The sequence below is a fragment of the Equus przewalskii genome, chromosome 1, assembly GCF_037783145.1.
Source record: "Equus przewalskii isolate Varuska chromosome 1, EquPr2, whole genome shotgun sequence".
Taxonomy (NCBI): Eukaryota; Metazoa; Chordata; class Mammalia; order Perissodactyla; family Equidae; genus Equus; species Equus przewalskii.
This window is the reverse complement of record NC_091831.1, coordinates 146,624,269-146,647,712: the sequence shown is the minus strand read 5'-3', so window position 1 is coordinate 146,647,712 and position 23,444 is coordinate 146,624,269. Positions and strand designations below refer to the sequence as shown.

The window sequence follows — 23,444 nt, the reverse complement described above, 5'->3', positions numbered from 1 at the left end:
CCAGTTTTCCCAACACCGTTTATTGAAGAGAACATCCTTTCCCCCTTGTGTATTCTTGGCTCCTTTGTCTTGTATTAATTGACCGTAAATGTGTGGGTTTATTTCTGGGCTGCCTATTCCGTTCCATTGATCTATGTGTCTGTTTTTATGCCAATATCATACTGCTTTGATTACTACAGCTTTGTAATATAGTTTGAAATCAGGGAGTGTGATGCCTCCAGCTTTGTTTCTCTTTCCCAAGTTTGCTTAGGCTATTCAGGGTCTTCTTTTTAGGATTGTTTGTTCTATTTCTGTGAAATATACCGTTGGAACTTTGATAGGGATTGCATTAAATCTGTAGAAGGCTTTGGGTAGTCTGGATATTTTGACAATATTAATTCTTCCAATCCATGAGCACAGAATATCTTTCCATTTATTTGTGTTTTCTTCAATTTCTTTCATTAATGTCCTATAGTTTTCAGTGTATAGGTCTTTCACCTCCTTCGTTAAATTTATTCCTAGGCATTTTATTCTTTTTATGCAATTGTAAATGGGATAATGGGATTGTTTTCTTATTTCTCTTTCTGCTTGTTCATTATTAGTGTATAGAAATGCAACAGATTTTTGTATATTGATTTTTTATCCTGCTAGTTTACGCAATTCTTTTATTCTAACAGTTTTTGGGTGGAGTCTTTAGGGTTTTCTGTATATAATATGTCATCTGCAAATAGTGACAATTTTACTTCTTTTACAATTTGGATGCCTTTTATTTCTTTTTCTTGCCTAATTGTTCTGTCTAGGACTTCCAATACTATGTTGAATAAAAGTGGCAAGAGTGGGCATCCTTGACTTGTTCCTGATCCTAGAGGAAAAGCTCCAGCTTTACATCATTGAATTTGTTAGCTGTGGGCTTGGCATATATGGCCTTTATTATGTTGAGGTACTTTCTCTCTATACTCACTTTGTTGAGAGTTTTTATCATAAATAGATGTTGAATTTTGTCAAGTGCTTTTTGTGCATCTATTGAGATGATCATGTGATGTTTATCCTTCATTTTGTTAATGTGGTGTACCACCCTGACTGATTTGCAGATGTTGAACCATCCTTGCATCCCTGAAATGAATTCCACTTGATCATGGTGTGTGATCCTTTAATGTATTGTTGAATTCAGTTTGCTAATATTCTGTTGAGGATATTTGCATCTATGCTCATCAGGTATATTGGCCTATAATTTTCTTTTCTAGTGGTGTCCTTGTCTGGTTTTGGTATCAAGATAATGCTGGCCTCATAAAATGAGTTTGGAAGTGTTTCTTCCTCTTATATTTTTTGGAAGAACTCAAGAAGGATTGGTATTAATTCTTTTTTGAATGTTTGATAGAATTCACTGTGAAGCTGTCTGGTCCTGGACTTTTGTTTGTTGGGATGTTTTTGATTATTGACTCAATCTCCTTACTAGTGGTCAGATTTTCTATTTCTTCATGATTCAGTCTTGGTAGGTTGTATGTTTCTAGGAATTTATCCATTTCTTCTAGGTTGTCCAATTTTTTGGCATATAATTGTTCATAGTATTCTCTGTGATTCTTTGTATTTCTGTGGTATCAGTTGTAATTTCTCCTCTTTCATTTCTGATTTTATTTATTTGAGTCCTCTCTCTTTGGTGAGTCTACCTAAAGGTTTGTCTATTTTGTTTATCTTTTCAAAGACCCAGCTCTTAGTTTCTTTGATCTTTTCTATTGTCTTTTTAGTCTCTATTTCATTTATTTCAACTCTGATCTTTGTTATTTCTTTCCTTCTACTAACTTTGGGCTTCATTTGTTCTTCTTTTTCTAGTTCCTTGAGGAGGAAAGTTAGGTTGCTTATTTGAGATTTTCTTTGTTTCTTAAGGTAGGCATTTATTGCTATGAACTTCCCTCTTACAACTGCTTTTGCTGTATCCCATAAATTTTGGTATGTTGTATTTCCATTTTTGTTTGTCTCAAGGTATTTTTTTATTTCTTCTTTGACTCATTGGTTGTTCAGTAGCATATTTTTTAAACTCCACATATTTGTGAATTTTCCAGTTTTATTCTTGTATTGATTTCTAGTTTCATACCATTGTGGTTGGAAAAGATGCTAACCAAAAGAAATCCAAATGGGATTTTCACTTTTATGAAAAGGGTCATTACTCTAGTAATGTAGGTCCTCTGTAAAATCAAAGAAGTGTAGTGTGAACTTTTGGAAGGTAAGGGATAATCTTCAAGTTATACCATTTTGGCTTGTCAAAGGTTTCATAGGAGCACTCTACTTTCAGATAGCATGGGAAACCTATAAAATGTTACATGTCAATTATATGTCAATTAAAAAGAATTTTAAGTTTAAAAATAATAAATAAATAAATAAATAAATAAATAAATAAATAAATAAATAATAGAGATATAAAAGGAACGAGAAATCCTTGAAGAAATGGATGATATCACATTTGGAGTGGGAAATGTTCAAGATGAACCTGGAACTTCTTGTCATGTCAGAAATAAAGGAAGCTATCGAAGACTACTGGAGTTGATTCAAAAGTCAATGAGGTTCCCCTTGGCCAAAGTTGGGGTGATTTGGCTCTCAAGAATAGTAACTACACTAGACTGAAGTTATCAAATATGCTTAAATCCATGAGTTTATAATAATATTAAAAACAGAACAACAACTCATTAACCACCTTTGAAAAGTGCTACGGAACCGATTTAGTTTGAAAACTGATAATTGAAATAATCAAGCATTTGTCCTGCCTTTGCTATATGAAATTTACCTCATGGTAACCAAATAGTTGATGAAGAAAAGTTGCTCTTTATAGAAGTATTTCAACTCATAAATGAAGAATGATAAAATCAGAGTATCATCACTTTGCAACCCTGTGATATTGTGATTTATAAGAAGAAATAAGTTTGGTCTTCATTCCATTTCTGGAACAGGGCTCCTAAAACTCTCAGGATTTCCTAAGTGATGAGACTCTTAAAGTGTTGCTTGTTATATTAATGAGGTGACTTTTTGACCCCACCTAGGAATGGGGGCTAGTTGCCAGGAGAACCAAGCATGTAATTAGAGAATTTAATTACCTCTGACCTCTGGGAGGAGGGGCTGGAGGTTGAATCAATCTCCACTAGCCAATGATTTAATCAATCATGCCTATGTAAGGATGCCTTCATTAAACCCCAAAAGGACTGTGTTCAGAGAGCTTCCAGAATGGATAAGCAGAACAGTTCAACGTGCCACCATACTGGGCCTCAAACTCCACAAGAACAGAAGATCCTTTGTTCAGGACCTCAGTTTACATATCTCTTCATCTGGCTATTGATTCATATCCTTTGTAACAAACCAGTAATCTAGCGAGTAAATAGGTTTCGTGAGTTTTATGAGCTGCTCTAGCAAATTAGTTGAACCCAAGGAGGGGGTCATGGAAGCCTCTGATTTATAGCCAATAGGTCAGAAGTACAGGTAACAACCTGGACTTTCAACTGGCATCTGAAATCTGCTCTAGAAAATTAATCGAACCCAAGGATGGGGTCATTGGAACCTCCACTCTGTAGCTGGTGTATCAGAAGCACAGGTAACAACCTGGAAGAAGTGGAAGGCGGTCTTGTGGGACTGAGCCCTTAACCTGTGGAATCTGATGCTATCTCTGGGTAGATAGTGTTAGAATTGAATCGAATAGTAAGACACTCAACTGGTGTTGGAGAATTGCTTGGTGGTGTGGGCCCCCTGCACTGGAAATTGGGTCCAGAACCTTTAAACTACTAATGAATCGATGACCAAATGAACTCAGGATGATCATTAGAGGTTGCAAATAGCACAAAAAGAAAGACAGATGCTGATTGATTTGATCAAGGGTCTAGGTTGAACTACCAACTTACAGAGGATACCAAATACAAAGGAAAGAAAAACATTAAAATATCACCACAGGGATCAATGTGCAAAATATAGTCTGTGGGAAATTTACAGGAAAATGGCCTGATTTCTTTAACGAATAAGTGAGGGGGGAAAAAAGAGGGACAAGGAAGCTACTGAATAAAAGATTAAAAGACATATCAACCAAACTTTATTTGGATCCTGATTCAAACAAAGAAACTATTGAAAAAAATTATGAGACAATCAGAGAAATTTGAACTCTGAATATTTGATGGCATTAAGGAAATAATGTCTTTGGTTGTGATAATGGTATTATGTCATGTTAAAAAAAGGAGTCCTTGTATTTTAAAGACGTGAAATATTTGAGAGAAATAATTTTAAAAATACAGAATACTGTTATGCCAGTTTCTCCAAACTAAATATAGAAATATATTAATATAGCAATACTTTCCCCCAAGCTTTATTGAGATATAATAAACATATAACATTGTCTAGGTTTAAGGTATACAAGATTATTTCATATATGTATATATTGCAAAATGATCACCACAATAAGATTGGTTAATAGATCCTTCACCTCACGTAATTACCATTTTTTGTTGTGGTGGTGAGAACATTTAAGATTTATTCTCTCAGCAACTTTCAGGTATATAATACAGTATTGTTAACTATAGTCACCATACTATACCTTAGATACCCAGAACTTATTTATCATATATGTGGAAATTTGTATCTGTAAACCAACATATCCTCATTTCCCCTAGCCCCAGCCCTGGAAACCATCAATCTACGCTCTGTTTCTAAGAGTTTGGCTTTTTTAGATTCCATATATAAGTGAGATCATACAGGATTTGTCTTTCTCTATCTGAGTGATTTCACTTAGCATAATGCCCATCCATGTTGTTGCAAAAGGCAGGATTTCCCTCTTTTTAATGGCTGAATAGTATTCCATTTTATGTATATCACATTTTCTTTATCCATTCTTCCTTTGGTGGACATTTAGGTTGTTTCCATGTCTTGGCTAATTGTGAATAGCGCTGCAATGAACATGGGGGTGCAGATATATTTTCAACATAGTGATTTCATTTCCTTCAGATATATACCCAGAAGAGGGATTGCTGGATCATAAGGTAGTACTATTTTTAATTTTTTGAGGAATTTCCATACTGTTTTCCCTAATACAGTGATTATTTTCACTGCAAACACAGTGAGTAGAGAAGCCATTCAGAAGACTAGGGTTCCAGGTGAATCTGAACTGTAAACCAGTTGTCCCAGTGTAAGGAAGCATACTTTCAAATAGATGAGAGAGAAGAGACTGGACAGGTAAAGTGCTATTGGAACACACCTAACACACAAATCAAAGGCACCACCATGACTCTCTTACCACCACTGGAGCACTCAGCCTCCTGACTAGTCTCTCTTGAGATTCCATCTTTACCCTCTCCTCAGACTAGTCTCAAAACAGCAGCCAGAATTATCCTTTAATAATATAAATCATACAATTTTACTTTTTCCTTAAACCTTTCCAATGGTTTTCCACCTCCCCTAGAATAAAATCCAAAGGCTGTACCATGGCCTGATGCTACCCTGTGACTCTCCGCCTCTGTCACTCCATTCCACTCCCACTGTCTTTCTTGCTGTTCCTCCAACATTCCAGGCTATCTCCAACTTCAGGCCCTTTCCATTGGTCTGTTCCCTGTGTCTGGAATTGTTCTTCTTCTGGATAACAGCATGATTCTCCTTTTACATCCTTCAGATTTTTCTCAAGTGTCACATTCTCAGCGAGGTCTCCTCTGGCCATATAATCTAAAATTTCAACACCCTCTCTACTCACTTTCTATCCCGTTTCCTGCCTTATTTTTTTCTCCTTAGCTGACCTGATATACATTTTACTTAAGTTGTTTTACTTATGGTGAGTTTCTCTCATCAGGCTGCATGAGGTCAGAGGGTTGCCTGTTTTTTTTCACTGCTATGTCTCGTGCTTAGAACAAAACCTGTCATAATAGGTATTTACTTAGGAAATAAATATTTGTTAAATAAATGATTACCTGCCTTGCCCCCTCCCTCACTTTCTCCAAATCTAGTCAAGTGTCACCTTATCAGTGAGGCCTTTCCTGAAGATCCTATATAAAATAGCACCTTTCCTTATACATAAACACACACACACAGACCATTACCATAACTCCTTAGCCTGCTTTTTCTTTAAATTGCACTTAGCACCATTTGACATATTAGATATTTATGTATTTATTGTCTCTTTTCCCTTCCCTGTAGATTCTAATTTCCACATAGGCAGAGACTGCATCCTCAACGCGTTAGGACGCACTTGACACTACGCACTCAGTTATTTCCTGGATAAATTAATAAACCAGTTCTGACCACAGCGTTCCCTCCGCGACCACAAACGCTGCCAGGGGTGGCCACGAGGTACCAGCGCGACGGAGAGAAGCTCGCCCGTGAGACTCTAAACTCCACACTCCAAACGCCTCTGCAAAGAGAAACACTGCTCCTTGCTAGGAACTCAAAAACGTCGGTGTTCCCCATTTCATTTCTACTCCTAAAATTTAGCCACAGAATTGACAGCTCAAGCCAACGCAGTGAATAAAAGTATCTAGCAAACTGCTTTGTAAACTGTCGGGCGTTAAGCAAAACTTCGCGCTTTCACTTGACTTGATATAGGACAGTCGGCCTGTACGGAACAAAAGCTGGTTCCTAGTAGACGGGGCGGGGCCTGCTCGCTCCCGCCCACGGGGCTCAGGATTGGTCGAGGCTCGTCGGGCCCCGCCCCGGCCGGCCTGCGGCGCGCGCTTGGGCGGGCCCGTCCTGGGAGGCGCGTGGGGCGGGCGGGGCCGCCTTGGGCTCCGGCTGGGTTTGGGGCTTGGGCCGGGGATGCTGCGGCTGGGCGGACCTGTTGGGCTTGGGCGGTGGAGGAGGGATGGCGAACGTGCGGGTGGCCGTGAGGGTCCGGCCCCTCAGCAAGAGGTGAGTGTGGGCGGGAGGGGGCGCCTGAGGCGTCAAATGAACTGAGAGGACGGCGAGGTCCCTGCTCCCCCCTCAAGTGATTGTGGCGCGGAGAAGTCAGACACAAAGTGGCCCAGTGGCCAGCGTCCGGAAACTGTGAGGGCCTGGCGGGACAAGACTCCCGGGCGGGATTTCGCGTCGTGCTCTGGGGGATAGCGGCTCCTGCATGGCCTCAGGGGTGGGGCTGTCCTGTGTCGGTGTCCCTGGAGTCCTGCCAGCAGGGGTTTTGAGGGACCGCGGCTCCAGCCTTGATGCACGGGTTGGGCCTTCCTCGCTGGGTACGTTCAGAAGGACTGAGAAAGTCTCTCCGCGCCGGGAGAGGGACCGGCAGTCCCCTCTCTCCTGGGTGGCTCTGGACTACCTGCGAGGACTGAGAGTTGTGCGTGTTTCTGGGCGCACGTGGGTTTCTCTGCGAAGATGTGGAGAGAGGCAGACTGTGACTTGAGAGGGAAATTGAGGCCCGGAGAGATCGTGGTTTCATCCTGTGCTCGGCAGCTGAAATGTGAAGTAGGGGAAGTTATTCTAACCCCTTCCCTCGGCGTCGTAAGACCCATTTCCTTCTCGGTGAATCGGATCCTGCCCCTCTCCGCTCTGGAGGCATCCAGCGTCCACCCACATAATTTCTTCCCCTTTTCACTGATAGGTTTGGAAAGTCAGGAAAGGCTTCACAGAAGGGTTGGTGTTTGAACTTTTTTCCAAAGTGCGATTAGAGTTTGCGGACAGGTGGAGAAGGTGTAAAGAGCGCTCTATGTAGTAAGAACGCTGAGAAAAAAGGACTCAGGCTGTGAGGAAACAGAAAAGTTTTGGTTGTTTGGAGAGAGGGTATGTGGAGGGAGGTGAGTGATGGGAGATAAAGCTGGCAGAATGTGGTTTGGGACCAGGAGGCACATATTGGAGTTATTTGGGAGGTTTAAAAATTTCCAGGACATAAATTGGCTTGAAAATTGGGCAGAAGGGCCAAAAAAGGCATTGTCTCCTGTAATAAAATTTGGTACTAGCAGGGCTTTTGTTTGTCCTGAAATGGAGTCATATTGAAAAGTTATGCAAATGACAGTAATTAGGAAAGAAATGAGATGGGGGAAAGAAACAAGAAAAACAGAGAAGTAGGAAAATGGTAAAAGAGGGACCAGGAAGAAAGAAGGAAAGCAGCTCCTGCTTGAACTGCTATGTTTAGATGGGTAAATGGCTTATGACATCTGGCTTCTGCATTACTGGATGTGGTGGGTCAGAGTTAAGGGGTTTTCACAGGCACAGCTGCTATTCTGGAGGTAGCTTCTGGCACATCCTCTTTTTGCAGAACTGTTCTCGGGATAACAACATTGACCACTCCTAACAGTAACTTCTCAGTTCCTTGGGAACTTGGGATTTATAATAGCATGGATTCAATTAGGAAAATGCTGTTGAAATTGAGTTATATGCAGCCACAGTAGAGAATAACATATCAAACAAAAGTGAGAAGAAGGACCCAAAAGCTTATTTACTTTGAGCTCAGGTTAAGACCCTTGAGCAGCAAGTGGTAGAACCAACATTGCAGATATCCAGGAGTGAGCAGATTATAGCAGGCTGAAGATTCAGGAGCACAGATTTGGCAGCAAATATGGATAAACCCAGCGTGACCCCAGCTAAGAAGTTGAGAGCACTCCCCTCTTCTCACAGAATCCTGCAGAGATGTAGCTATGCTCCAGGGTTTAACTTCCACCATCTTCGCTGAGGCTCATCTGAATGTAGGGAATCCACTGATTATGTGGATTGTTCCAACTCTCAAATAAGTTGTTGGCATAGACTTATTAACAAAGTCATTGAATTTCATCTTGCACTTGGGAAGAAATCTTAGAGATCATCTGGCCTAAGCTTCCATTTTTTGTTTTTCCAGATGAGAAAATGGTCTTGTAAAGTTAGGTAGAGCCAAGATTTGATTCCCCAGACCAAGCTGCTCCTTCCTGAGACTACAGCAAAGTTTCACTTCTTTCTCAATCAAATGCCTGTTTGCTCAGTAGGACTAGAACTGATTCTCAGTAAAATGATAATATGGGAAATGGTTTTGATGCCCTCCCCTCTACCTCACAGTTGTTTCCCATAATCAGAAAGTCTGTATCTCATTATGAGATGCTGCCCCTTGTCTGTCCAAAATCATTCATCATTGAGAGAACATGTTCTCTTCTGCCAATACTGTAGACTGTGGAATGCTCCCCACTTCCCTGTCAAAAGTTACTTTTTGGGGGGCCGGCCCCATGGCAGAGTGGTTAAGTTCGTGAGCTCCACTTTGGTGGCCCAGGGTTTTGATGGTTTGAATCCTGGGCGTGGACATGGCACCGCTCATCAGGCCATGCTGAGGTGGCGTCCCACGTGCTGCATCTGGAAGGACCCACAACTAAAAATACACAGCTATGTACCAGGGGGCTTTGGGGAGAAAAAGGAAAAGTAAAATCCTTGGGAAAAAAAAGTTACTTTTCATACACTATATTCCCTTTCTGTGCTTTTTTTTAAAAATCTATAAAATAACTTGAGTGGTTTTTTATGAAGATTAGTGAAAGACTACATTAAAAATACTTAGAGCCTGATTCTTTTTAAGTGTTCAATAAAGTGTTAGCTATATAATTTTTAACAATCATTTTTATTCCTCCCTATACTTGACTGTTTTTTTAAAGTTTTACAAATGAATAGATAACAAGTGGTAATGGCTTGGTTATTTTCCCCTCTAGGACAGTGGTTCTTAAATTATAGTATGCATAAAATTCACCTGTGGAGCTTGTTGTACGGCAACTTGTTAACAGGAATTTGAATTAACTAGCCCCACTGTCTCCCATAATTCTGATGTAGGTAGCCTGTGGGCCACGCTTTGAGAAACACTGTCCCAGGAGTAAATGTGTGACTGAGGGCTTATCCCTGTGCAAAACCTTTAACCGTAAGGACCAAACGCCTTTTGGTAGAATTCAGGACCCAGAGGCAAGTGGTTGTAGCACCACTCTGCCGTGTGTAAGGCTCCTCCTCAGTAGAAGACGGTAGACTTACATTAAGCTCTGTGTGGCCAGCTCTCCAGTGGAGGGTTTTTTGCCCTCATTTTGTTTTAGAATATTTTGGAACCATCAATGGCAGTGATCTAAGCAGGGGAGGAGCAGCATTTCACCCTCTTATCATGTCATATCTTTCTATAAGTGGTCATGTTCAGAACGCTATTTTTTGGTTGCTTTGAGCCAAAGAGTCCTAGATGAATCCTCAAGAATGGGCAAACTTCAAAAAATTAGATAATAGATTTGGAAAAGTTATTGCATGATTTTTTTTCTTATTGTCCAAATTTACTATAATCTATGTATTACTTGTATAGTGGGTGGAGGGATAATAAAACCTACATTAAAATGCAGAAAAGAAAAAAAAAATGTTATCTTGTAAAATGTTAACACCAAAGATGAAAGATTTTCCTTACGAGAGCTGAGGGCAGGTGCAGTTTTATGATCCTGGGGGCCTAAGAGTAAGTACTATCTAGTATGAAATTTGAAAGAACCTCAGGGCCTGGAGGAAATTTAAGTAATAGAAATGTCATTACCTGAGAGAGGGAAATTTCCTCTCATTCAAAATTCAGGGCTTGATCCCAGACTCATTGACAGGTTTAAAAAATAATCTTAACTCTAAAGACCCCTGTCTCACCAAGTGCCCCCCCTCCCGCCCTAATCCTCAAGGTCACATCCTAGGAACCCTGAGAAAGGATAAAAATGAGACCTAAACGTATTTTCTCAACTTTCAGGTGCCAGGCTAGGAGTAATTTAATCGATAACTCATTGTAGTGGAGAAAGTGCTAATGAATTTAATTCTCATCTGTTAACATTCTGGCCTTGAGCACTTTAGCTAAAGCTCTTTATGTTATGAAAAAGGATTTCACATCTAGAATGGGGTATATTCCATTCATTTTGGGCTTCAGGTATCTGGGTCCCTTGGAATAAGCCTTTAAAGTGAATTTGGGGGTTTGGTTAGTTGTTAGCAATGTTACTACGTAACTCCAATATAGGAAGATTCATAAGGATCTTGGTTCTCATCCCAATTTAGGAAGACATAAGGAAGGATTTGGGAAATTTGTTCTTAGGATCTCAACAGAGAGGACTCCAAAACCCTTTTCATTACTGTTTGTGCTCAAAATCCCGGAAAAAATGAGAGGTGATGCCATATTGTGTGCTGAGCTAAGGATGCTCTCCAGGATTTCCAAGCCTGCTTTCTAAAGTGTAGTTAAGAGCCCAGGCTTTGTGGTCAGACGAATCTAGATTTAAATCCCAGCTCTGTCACTGTGAGCTGTGTGACCTTGGACAAGTTACATAATTTCTCTCAGCTTTAGCCTTCCATCTGTAAAAATGAAGATATGTTAGGAAGCTATATCAGGAGGCGTTAGGAGGATTGCATAAGATGAAGAACAATATGTTCTGTACCTAACGCAGTGCCCAGCACATAGAGGGTGCTCAATAATGGTAACTATTAGCTGTTCCAGAGCCAAATTCTAACGATCCAGAGAAGCGTGTTAGCTAGGGGGCTGCTTGATTTGGTGCTTCGAGCTATTTGTGGAAACAGGCCCCTGTTATGGAGAGAGGGATAGGGAAACATTTTATCCCAATAGTACTGGTCTCAGCTTCTCTTTTCTTGATTAAGAAAAAAGAAAAAAGCAACGTTTCTTCTCATATGGGTTTGGGTCTTATTTCTAGGGAGACCAAAGAAGGGGGAAGAATTATTGTGGAAATTGATGGCAAAGTGGCAAAAATCAGGAATTTAAAGGTAAGCCGGAAATTGTTTTCCTTTTTCTTTTCACTGAGAAGCTAGTATTATTACGGGGGCTTCTGGGGTGCAAGTGGGTATGTGAATGTGTTTCGAGTGGAGTAGTGGGAGAGGGAAGGGCATATAAGGGGAATTGTGGGGAGAGCTTTGACCACCCACAAAGAAAATATAAAAATAAAGCAGGAAAGAATCACAGGGGTTGTGGCTGCTGCAGCCCAAGTTTTATCAAATAGGGTGCAGCTGTTTTGGAAACTGGTCAGTTAACTTCTTTGAAAGGAAACACAAGGGATGTTATGTGGACCACGGCCAGCTTAAATCATACTGGGTACAATCCATGGGTAAATTTAACTCATCTGACCAACCAGTTAGGCTTTGTCCCAAGCCTCTCATTTGATATCACTTCATGTAGAAGTATCACTAAGGATTTTAGTATGCATCTGCTAATGCAGGATTCCTTTTGGCCATAATGAGGTCCAAATAAGAGCCTTTAGACCCCAGAAGGGAGTCAGTCACTAACCTGAGTCTTGCTACAAATTCTCTTTCACAGATCTGACTGACCTTTGAGTCACAATTGCACAAATACTAGGAACTTCCTCCCCCACCCCCACCCCCTCCTAGGACTAATTTCCTCCATCCCATTTCCCCGTTTACCAGGCCAGTGGAAGTGGAAGGGATTCTTTCTTTTTGGGCCTTGGGGAGTTGAGAGAGACAGGGAAGCTGGCCATGTGACTGCTGCCATCGTCAGCTTGCAGGTGGTATTCAGCATTCCTGAGAGCTGAGGAAGCCAACTTGCAAGAGTGAGGGTTATCTGGACCCCAGGCCTCCCAGCCATGCCCACTCCCGTGTTGCTCCTGTGATGTAATCTGTTTCCTTTTGTCAATAGCTCTCTACTAAAAGAGAACGAGACCTGCCGGACTTTCAGCAGGAGCTCTCCGGGACAAAAGACCTTTTATTCTCTGTTGTCTCTTATTTATATCTCTGTTGCCTAATCACTTCAGCTGCTTTGTTCTGAGAGCTCATATTTTTGGTTCTTAAGAATGAATCCTGGCCAAGATCAAACTTGAATCTGCCCCCTGCACACCTCCCTGGTTGCTTCCTTCCCTGAGGTCAGTTATCCACTAAGAATCTCTTAGTCATTCTGAAAGACTCTTTCTACTGTAGTTTATGGTGGCTAGTGCTAGGAGTTGTCTCTCACTGTCCAGAGTCTAAATTTTAAATAGTAAGAGAAGACATTTCTGGGAGTAATGCCATCTCCCCAGTACCTGGAGGTTAGTGCAGTTCTGAGCTCTGGCTTTACCCTCATCTACCTTGGGCAGTTGGATTGGTCCTAGCTCTTCTGTCCAGTGTGCTTCCTAATTCACTGAGGGTGATTACCCAGGGACCTCTGTGAAAGCCTTTGCTTGATAGAGCCTGTCAGGCCCAGGGACTGAACTACTCATACACTCCCAGTAACCTGTACAGAAATACTTAGCAGAAGAATGATAGTGATAAGTAGATGCCCAGAGAGGGAAGGACTTTCTTTCCCAAGCTGTTCTCATATGGTTGGTTCATACATAGGCAGATATATGGTAGTATGACAGACAGACAAATTTAATTCTCTGGCACTTTATTTGTACTTAATGAGATGGGGACAAAGGTTACTTTTTGTTTTAAGGGTTTTATTTATTTTTTATTTTTCCTTCTCTCCAAAGCCCCCCAGTACATAGTTGTATATTTTAGTTGTGGGTCCTTCTAGTTGTGGCACGTGGGATGCCACCTCAGCATGGCCTGATGAGTGGTGCTAGGTCCGTGCCCAGCATCCAAACTGGTGAAACACTGGGCCACTAAAGCAGAGCTTGTGAACTTAACCACTTGGCCGCAAGGCTGGCCCCCTAAGGTTACTTTTTGTCTTTTTCAAGTAGATATCGTAAAGATTCTCATGACCAGTCCAAGTCTCTCTAGCTACAGCAGAGAGGAATCAAGTGCCACTGGCCAGATTCTGATATAATAGAGAAGAAAGACACTGGATCCTGTGTTTGATTTTAGGTTGACAGTCGACCAGATGGCTTTGGTGACTCCCGGGAGAAGGTCGTGGCATTCGGCTTTGATTACTGCTACTGGTCAGTCAACCCAGAGGATCCCCAGTATGCTTCTCAGGATGTGGTAATGTCATTTTTCCTTCACTCTCCTCAGTTCTTCATATGTGGATCATTATTGGGAAATTAACATGCAACCTGGGCCCTGGCTATTTCTTAAGATAGTTTGGTCAGAAACTAATGATGTTTTGATCTGAGAAGAGGTGGTGAGAAATATCAGTTGCAGAAAGAGCAAAGGACATGGGAAAAGACTTCTTGCTCAGGGCATGGAAGTTGGCTAGTGTCCGTTTAGGCTTGATTCAGGTGGGTACAAGTTAGTTCAGGTAGTGTTCTGCTCCTGTGGTAGATGGATGGGCTCACCTCAAACTTGGCCTTGTGTTGTATACAGCAGAAGGGCCCAGGAATCCTAGAGGCTAGTATCTTCTTTGAGCCTTAGACTTGTGCTTGTGCTTCTAGGCTGAGTGTAAAAGGGCTAGACACCTCGTCTGCCAGCCTGCAAAGATGTAAGAGGTAAATTCTATTGATCTGCTGAGAATTGATCTTCTGTTGATCTAAGAGGATCAGCCAAGCCTTTGACAACTAACGCAGTTGGTCACCTTTCCTGTGTCTGGTGGTTTTGCTTAACTCTCTCACAAGTTTCTGAGGCAGCAGATCTGGCCAGGTGGGTCTAGAGGACTTCTGTCTGTTTCTGTGAAGCAGCAGCATTGTCCTGGTCTGAGCACTGTCGAAGGTCATGCATTTAGTCCCATCATGGCCAGCAAGCCTTGGCTCATTCGGTTCTATGACCACAGACATTAGCCCTCGCTCTAGCCGCTACCAGAGTATTCTCTGTGAATGTCCATCCCTAAAATTAGAAAAATCATTTATTTGACATTTCATGGGCCAGTGTCATCATACTTACATATGAAAGAAAACACTACAGGAATATGTGCTTAGGGAATACCATTGGAAATGGAAATATTTGGGAGGGGGACAACCCTGGACAGGCATTGCCTATCAGTCTATATACATTTGTTTAAAATGCCAAACTATTTTTTGCTAAGTATTTTAGTCTTTTGTGAAACTTGTTTTAATTATGTCAAAGGAACAACATTATTGTTTGGTGACTTAGGGGACAGTACTGATCTTCTGCCGATGCAGAATTCTGAAGATGATCAGATAGTTCTAAACCCTGGAAGTGTAATTCTCCCATTCTTCCCTTCTGAGGGGAACATGTGGAAACAAGACCCTAGACTACTGGGCCCCTTCTGTTGTAATATGAGCCCCCCACTTTGGTAGTCACAATGTGTTCGCTGGAAATGCTCAGCAGAAAAGGGCAGTGTGGACGTTACCTGGCCCCTACCAAGTCTTCTCGGTCATTTGGAATAGGAGGGCACTGGCAGGTCTAGGCTTGCCTTGTGGTCCTTGATTTTTATCCCAGCTTTCAAGCGTGTATGAGGTATTAGGTTACTCGTCTTTGTAACTGTTCTACTGAGATCCTCCAAGAAGAGCCAGGAAAGGAGCTGACTTTCAAATAAGAGGATGGGACTCCTACAGCAGTTCACAGTTGTGACACTATTTGTGGCGTAGAAGACAGTGGTCCATTAGCAGAAAGTGTGAGCATTCTGATGGTTATTTCAGTCCTCGCTGGCCATAGCATACTTAGGGCTGTTCTGTGCATAAGAAAAATTCACTATTTTGTGTAACATTTCATAGATCAGTAATCGGGGAGGTATGCATATGTGTGTAAACAAAACAAAATGACATATCTGTATCTATCTATATGTATTGACAAGCTTGAATATGATTTTGGTGTGAGGCTCACATTTTACATTTATGTAGCTTAAGCATATAAAAATAATCTAGTGAGGGCTGGCCCCAGTGACCTAGCGGTTCAGTTTGGCACACTCTGCTTTGGTGGCCCAGGTTCAGTTCCCAGGCCTGGAACTACACCGCTCTCTTAGCAGCCATGCTGTGCTGGTGACCCACATATTAAAAAAAAATAGAGGAAGATTGGCATGGATGTTAGCTCAGGGAAAATCTTCCTCATCAAAAACAATAAAAAATAAAAATAAATCTAGGGGCCCACCTGGTGGCGCAGCAATTAAGTTCGCGCCCTCCGCTTTGGTGGCCTGTGGTTCACCTGTTCGGATCTTGGGCACAGATCTACGCACTGTTAATCAAGCCATGCTGTGGTAGGTGTCCTACATATAAAATAGAGGAAGAAGGGCACAGATGTTAGCTCAGAGCCAGTCTTCCTTGGCAAAAAGAGGAGGATTGGCAGTAGATGTTAACTCAGGGGTAATCTTCCTCAAAAAAAATAAAATAAAAAAAAATAAAAAATAAAAATAATCTAGTGAAAGCCCAGAAGTCCATAGAGGAGGGGAATTCATAAATATGATTCTTATTTTTTTGCCTGATTTGAAGTTCAGTGGAAAGATCAAATGGGATTTGGACAGGAAGCCTGTGCAGAGAGATAAAACCAACATCTCCTGACGTTTATTCTGGCTTGTTTATTAGTTGTCTGAGGCCCTCATCAGTCCCAAGGGGAGGCAGGGTAGGAGGGAGAAGGAAAGGAGCCTCTGCCACAGACTGGAGTAGGGCCAGAGATCCCAGAATGGTGCCAAGACTGATAATCCACATGATTCAGTCAGAGAGACTCATCGCTTTAACACAGAAATTGGAGCCTAGACTTAACCCTAATCACTATGGCTCTGAGGTCACCAGCAGTAGGAGAGGCAGATTGTCATAAAATCATAGGACTTCGGGTGGAAAAGAATTTAGATGTCATCCAGTTCATCTTCTCCCAAAGTACAACAATCCTCTGTACAGCATTTGTGATCATATCTTGGGAGGTGGGGGGAGAGGGGTCAGTATTATTGAAGGATAATTTAGATACAGTAAAACTCACCTTTTTAGTGTACAGCTCTATGAGTTTATGCTACAATCAGTGTATAAAACAGTGCATCATCCCCCAAACTCCTTCATGTTCCTTAGTAATCACACTGTTCTCCTTCCTCCTGGCCCCTGGCAACTACTGATCTGTTTTCTGTCCCTACAGTTTTGTCTGCTCCAGAATGTCATATAAATGTAATAAAACAGTATGTAGCCTTTTGAGTCTGGCTCCTTTCACTTAGCGTGATGTATTTGAGATTCATCTCTTCTGTTGTGTGTATCATATCTCATTTCAACATTGATTCAGACTTACTATTTTTTTTTCTGAGGAAGATTAGCCCTGAACTAACTGCTGCCAATCCACCTCTTTTTGCCAAGGAAGACTGGCCCTGAGCTCACATTCCATGCCCACCTTCCTCTACTTTATATGTGGGACGCCTACCCCAGCATGGCTTGCCAAGCAATGCCATGTCCGCACCCAGGATCTGAACCGGCAAACCCCAGGACTGCCGAAGCAGAACGTGTGAACTTAACTGCTGCGCCACCGGGCCAGCTCCACTTCAGACTTATTTAAATCATCTTCTTGCCCAAAGGAATCTCATGAATTGGAAGCACTGATTCTAATTGCAAAGAGTGAGGGACCAAGTCCCTGGAGGACTGTGCCTCTTTCATCCCTGAGTCTCTTCCTGTTGTGAAGGAAGGACTATTATCACCCTCAGAAGTATGGCACTGATTTCAGAATACCCAAATATCTGAGGGAAAATTTCCCCCCACTGGCCTCAGGGGGATTTTGAGCAACATCATAAGTTATTGCTTGACAGATGTTGACAAGAATGTCACCAATTTGGTGTTGGTGCTGCCTCATCCTAGTTTCTGAGAATATTAGAGTTCAAAGGGAACTTAGCCGTCATCTAGGCCAGCGTTTCTCAACCTCAGCACTATTGATATTTTGGCCAGATAATTCTTTGTTGTGGGGGGTCTTTCCTACACATTGTAGGTGTTTAGCAGCATCCCTGATCTCTCCCTACTAGATGCCAGTAGCAAGCCCAATTGTGACAATCAAAAATGTTTCCAGACGCTGCCCACTAATCTACGCCAACCCCCTCATGTTCCAGATACAGCTGTATGACTTATATGGGGTTATACAGGCAGTTAATGCCCCGGCAGGGCTGGGCCCATGCTTCCTGTGCTGGTCTTTTCATTGCATTGCACCGTTCTACCTCCCTCTTCTTATGTTTATTTTACAGCCTCAAAAGATAGGTTCAAGATTAAATTCCTTAGTGCTTTAGCACTTCCTAGTCCTCAGTGCTGACACACTTGAGTAAATAGATCAGGTGTCAACAAACATGGGCCTCCATGTCAGCTACTGCAAGTGCTACTGAGAGGCAGCTTTATTTGTTAAATATCTATAGATTCTAAATGTTTATCATTTCATTGGATTGTCTCCCCAAATCTAGTAAATCTGTTATTTACTCCATTTCCTTATCCATAGATAAGGAAACTGAGGCACAGAAAGTTTACAAGACTTGCTCAGATCACTTAGCCAGTGAGTGGTGCAGCAGAGATTCAAATCCAAGACTGCCCAACTCTAGATTGTGTGCCCTTTCCACCAGGCCTCACTGACTGTTGAAGTTAAAAAATTCCCATTTAGGGGCCAGCTCCATGGTTAAGTTTGCATGCTCTGCTTTGGCGGCCCAGGGTTTCGCCGTTTCAGATCCTGGGTGTGGATCTAGCACCACTCATCAAGCCATACTGAGGCAGCGTCCCACATAGCAGAACTAGAAGGACCTACAATTAGAATATACAACCATGTACTGGGGGGCTTTGGGGAGAAGAAGAAGAAGAAAAAAAGATTTGTAATAGATGTTAGCTCAGGTGCCAATCTTTAAAAAAAAGAAAAGAAATTCCCATTTAGTCTACTAGTGACCTGGTCATCTCTTTATATGCATTATCTGATTTAATCCCTTCAACAACCTAAAAGGTAGAAGATGTTACTCTTCTTTTATGGTTGAGGAAATTTAGGCTTAGAGAGGTTACATGATCTGCCCAAGTCACACACTAAGAGATGCGTCTTAGATTTGAACACAGGATCATCTGAATGCAAAGTTTATATTCTTCACTACACTATAGTATAAAAAGGGATAAAAAAAAAAAAAAGAAAGAGGGATATAGGAAAAGAAAGAGATGGAGAACAGGGGAAGAGGAGGGAGAATGGACTTGCAGCCAAGGCTTTTCTTCAACATTGACCTATATTTTATCTGGCTTGAATCTATATTAAAGTTACTACTTCTTCTCTGAAGCTAGAGCTGGATTTGAATTCAAGCACAGCCGCTTATTAGCTGTCTTACTTTGGATAAGTTACTGAACCTCTCTGAGTCCTAGTTTCTTCCACTGGAGTTATTGTGAGGAGGAAATGAAATAATTATGTAAAGGGCCCAGCCCAGGGCTTGGCAACTAGGAGTTGAATAAGTGAGGTCATGAGTGCTGTGCCTTGGGTCCTGGTTGTGATTACCACTATCACAGCGCAAGAGGCGTGAGGCCCATGCTTCTAAGAGCTGTACTGGATTTGAAAATCTCTTCTTTGAATCTGGTTATGATCCCTTGTCAGATCAGCATGCTCCACTTGGAAAATTCACTGCCCTCCCTTCCTCCTGGTCAGGACCATCTGTTGGAGCGGGAGTCCTCTGCTCAAGCGTATTGTGTTTGGGTGATTGTGTGTTTGTAAAACTTTCCATGAGGATCATTAGCTCAGCTTTACCCACCAAGGACTGTAAGTGGCTGTCAAAACAAGTGCAGACTGAGTCAACAGCAAGCACATCCAGGAACAAAAAGCTGCCCAGCCTTTGTGGAAAGCAATTGCTCCTATTCTCCTGGGAATCTTTCTTTTGAAATGGTCTGTTATTTGGCTGAAACACTTGTAGCTTTTCCAGATGAAAAATCATGTGAGTGAGCAGGAGATTTCCTCCCTACAACCACCGAATCCAAAACTGAAATTATAGCAGCAATGTGGTTGTGCTTGTTGTTGTTTTAATATTTGTTTAGTCTTCGCAATACACTGAACACCAAACAATACAGAGTACATCCATTGCCTACCCTCGAAGAGCCCTCACAGAAAGGGAGAGAGTGTGTGCGTGTTATACGTTCTTTGGTTAGTATTTTCTCCAGTTCCGGACTTCAGCTTGAGGATGTCAAGAACTTGGAGAAGCTTCAGAGGAAAACCGTATACCCAAAAATGATTAAAGGGCTGACTGCAGGAACCAAGAGGAGAGCCACTATCAGTATGGTACACCTTGTATGCATTCTGCATGGGAGTATTTAGTGAATGAATGTTGATGCAGAGACAGGAAGATAAAGAGGTGATGATAATGCTCTGCAAGTACAGAACATGATGATTTTAACAGTTTATGGAGCATTAGAACCAGCTGGTCTTCATTGCCATTAGGATAAAGTATATGACTTCAAATTAAATTGCAGAGGATTGTATGTATAGTCGTGCACTGCCTAAGGACATTTTGGTCAACGATGGACTCCATATACGACGGTGGTCCCATAAGATTAGTACCATGTAGCCTAAGTGGGTAGTAGGCTGTACAATCTAAGTTTGTCTAAGTGCACTCTATGATGTTTGCACGATGACGAAATCACCTAATGACACATTTCTCAGAATGTATCCCCATCGTCAAGCAATGCATGACTACAATTAGGACATGAAGAGTAACTTGTGCAGAATTTTTGAATCCTGATATATGGTAGCTAAATAGTTTAACTTTAGAATTCCAGAATGCTGATATTAGAAGAAATACTAGAGACCATTCAAGGTACTGATTTGATTTGATTTATTTCTTTTTCTTCTTTCTTTCTTTTTGTTTTTTTGAGGAAGATTAGCCCTGAGCTAACTACTGCCAATCCTCCTCTTTTTGCTGAGGAAGACTGGCCCTGAGCTAACATCCGTGCCCATCTTCCTCTGCTTTATATGTGGGACGCCTACCACAGCATGGCTTGCCAAGTGGTGCCACGTCTGCACCTGGGATCCAAACTGGCAAACCCTGGGCGACTGAAGCGGAATGTGTGAACTTAACCGTTGTGCCACTGGGCTGGCCCCAAAGACACTGATTTTAAAGATTAAGGCCTGGAGAGACAAAAATAACAATTTTTTTTTTTCTTTTTTGGCCAGTCCAGAATTGTGCTTAATGTTGCAGAGAAATGCCTGTTGTTTATTCTAGTGACGGGGCCAGGAACTGCAACTAAGGGGTTCCTGCATGGCAGGAAATGCGCTATTTAGTAGAATCCCAAGGAAAGATCTTTAGACCAGACCTATCCCTGGCTCCGTACTGAGTTGAGATGAAGAAATTGCACTGTTGCTGTCTGGTGGTATGGGGAGTATTGAGTGCCTGTCATCGTGGGTTCCCTAATGTGACCAGGCTGCGATTAGATATGGCTGCCACAGAAGCAGCATTTCTGTCTGGGAACCCCAACCCATTATAAGATGAAGACGAATGATCTGTTACCTCCTGCTTCAGAAAGTAAGCAGGGTGAGGTGGAGAGGAGGAGTATGACCCTCACTTCTTCTATGCCTCGCTTATTTTGTATCTCCTGAAATTGGAGTGTGAATGAAGGCTTTGAGGAAAGAGTAAAGAAGGTGGAAAAGTGACTGAGACTGAGGAGGGACCTTAGAGGAGCAAGAGGAGGGAGAAACATGAAGAAGAAACCAAGGGGAGAAGGAATTTGAGAGTTCACAGAGGGGGCTGCTGTTAGGATTATATCACTTTTTACAGTAGATATTATCATCTCCATTTTAGGAATAGGAACAGGCTCAGATATGTTAGTAGCTTGCTTTAAGGTCACACAACCAAGTGATGGGAGCAGCAGTCAAACCTTTGGGCTTGTGACTCCAAAGTCCCGGCTCTCAAACACTGCACCATATACGGCTCTGTTTATTTCTGTATTTCCTCTGCTTCACGTCTTAAATGATTGATTAATGGTTGTTGGATTAATTATTCAATTTATGGTTCAATGAATGAGAGACAGTTAGGAGTCTGTCTTCCTGAATCTTGCTGCCTGTTTTGAGAGGGCCTTGCAGTTTGCCTGAGTTGGAAAACCACAGACATCTATCACTTTCTCTGTGCATCCCTGTTCCCTAGTGCATGTGTGTGCTGAGGGAGCTGGGGAGTGTGTAGGCGTCAAAGCATTTTCTCATGAATATATTTGCAGAGCTGTGTACATTCCATCACTAGTGCTATTTCTTCCCAACCAAGATGGAGACAGAAGTAGAAGGGAGAGAAGTTTATAAGAAAAGACTTTTTGTGCAATAATTGGATGAGGCTCTGCAGGCGTGAGTGGGGGAAGGGAGAGTACCATGAGTGTTTCATTTCAGTATTTTCTCTCTGCCAGCCGCACAGCTGCTCAGCTCCATAAGCATGACCATGGGCTGGATTTTAAAGGAATAAGGTCATTCTTTTGGCTTCATCTAACTCATTTTTCTCCTCTCTAGAAACTTGATTATGAGTCTTTAAAGAGTAGCTTTCAGACTCTATAGAAAAATCTGAAGAACAGAGATCCTTGACATTTAATGTTTGCTCCTGGTGCTGCATGCCTGTACAGAAATGAACAGCAGAAACTGGAGATATCTTTTAAAATGCGAAACCATGTTTGGACTTTTTTTTTTCCTCAGCAAGCCAAGGGTAACAGAAATTTCTGGTGGTATCTAGAGTCCTTGATGTCTAGTGTGGAGAGAGAGATTATCTGTAGGGGAGGCATACCCAAAGCTTGATAGTCAGGTGCAGACCTGGGGCAGCCTAAGCATAAATATAGATAGAGTTCCTGAGACAGTTGTCCTTGACGTTACTCAGAAGTTCTCTTGTTTGCATCTGCACTACTGAGAAGGTACCCTGAACTCCCACTCCATTTACACTTGAATTTGTCCTAGAGTTTAAAAGGATTGTTAATTAATTGCTTGAAGAACGGAAGTACGATGATAGCAAGGTTAGTACTTTGAGAGTCTTTGGAAAAACTCATTTGCAAAGTCATCTAGATAAGAGGATATAAAATGAAGAGCAGCCCTTTGAACAAAAGGTCTGTGTGTCCACCACAGTAGACAAGCGTGCACAGGCAGACTGATAACAGTAGGCCTCTCCAGAGGAAGCCACCTGGTCGGCCTTGCCAGGTGCTAAATTCTCGCCCACATACTTGCACAGGAAGCCTGTGTCCAAGTACTATCTCAGCACCATTTCAATGGTCTTCTGTTTGGGGGAGCCAGTCCAGCTGACCAACAAAAGGCCCCTTCTAAGTGCAGCTCAGAAGAGGTTCAGAAAGTGTGGGGGAAGAAATGGGGCTGGTTTCTCTCTAGTTCTGTGCTCAGCAGAGAGCAGACAACTGCATAAAAAGTGTTAGCAAATGAATTAGTTTATTAAAATATTTTGCTCTAAAGCCAATACAAGCCAATTGTAAAATACTCAAATAATACAGAAGGGTGTAATGTAAAAAGTGAAAAAACCTTCCCCTTGCACACCTCCCCACCAATCTCATTCTCTACAGGTAACTACTGTCTACAGTTGCTTTGGTATCCTTCCAGACATTCTCTAAACATAAGTAAGCATATATTATATATCTTCTAAGAAGTATAAAGGGGCTTATACTGTGCATACTGTTTTTCAACTTGCTTTGTTCTGCTTGAGTTCTCTTGGCGCTAATTTATTTGCAGTACCTGTAGTTCTACCTCATTGTTTTAATGCTCCGTAGAATTCCATTGTATGAAAGTATTATAATTTAACCAGTTTTCTAGTGATGGACTGTTAGGGTATTTCCAGATTTCCATTATTATGCATAATACTGGAGTGAGCATCTTTGCATTTTTGCAACTATAAT

General features: G+C 41.8%; 1 protein-coding gene across 5 annotated transcripts in view; it reads left to right on the top strand.

Annotated features, from left to right (window-relative positions):
• Positions 1-6,675: 6,675 nt before the first annotated feature.
• STARD9 (StAR related lipid transfer domain containing 9) overlaps positions 6,676-23,444 on the top strand; it is a 122,330-nt gene continuing 105,561 nt past the window's right edge. For 3 of the 5 annotated variants that reach the window (XM_070582947.1, XM_070582945.1, XM_070582966.1), the window contains exons 1-3: positions 6,676-6,837; positions 11,562-11,631; positions 13,657-13,773. In XM_070582947.1, coding sequence (XP_070439048.1) covers positions 6,791-6,837; positions 11,562-11,631; positions 13,657-13,773 — 234 coding nt within the window. In that variant the 5' untranslated portion in view covers positions 6,676-6,790. Of the gene's footprint in view, positions 6,838-11,091; positions 11,331-11,561; positions 11,632-13,656; positions 13,774-23,444 lie in introns of those variants that run through there. The other 2 variants (XM_070582959.1, XM_070582954.1) reach the window with 2 other exon arrangements.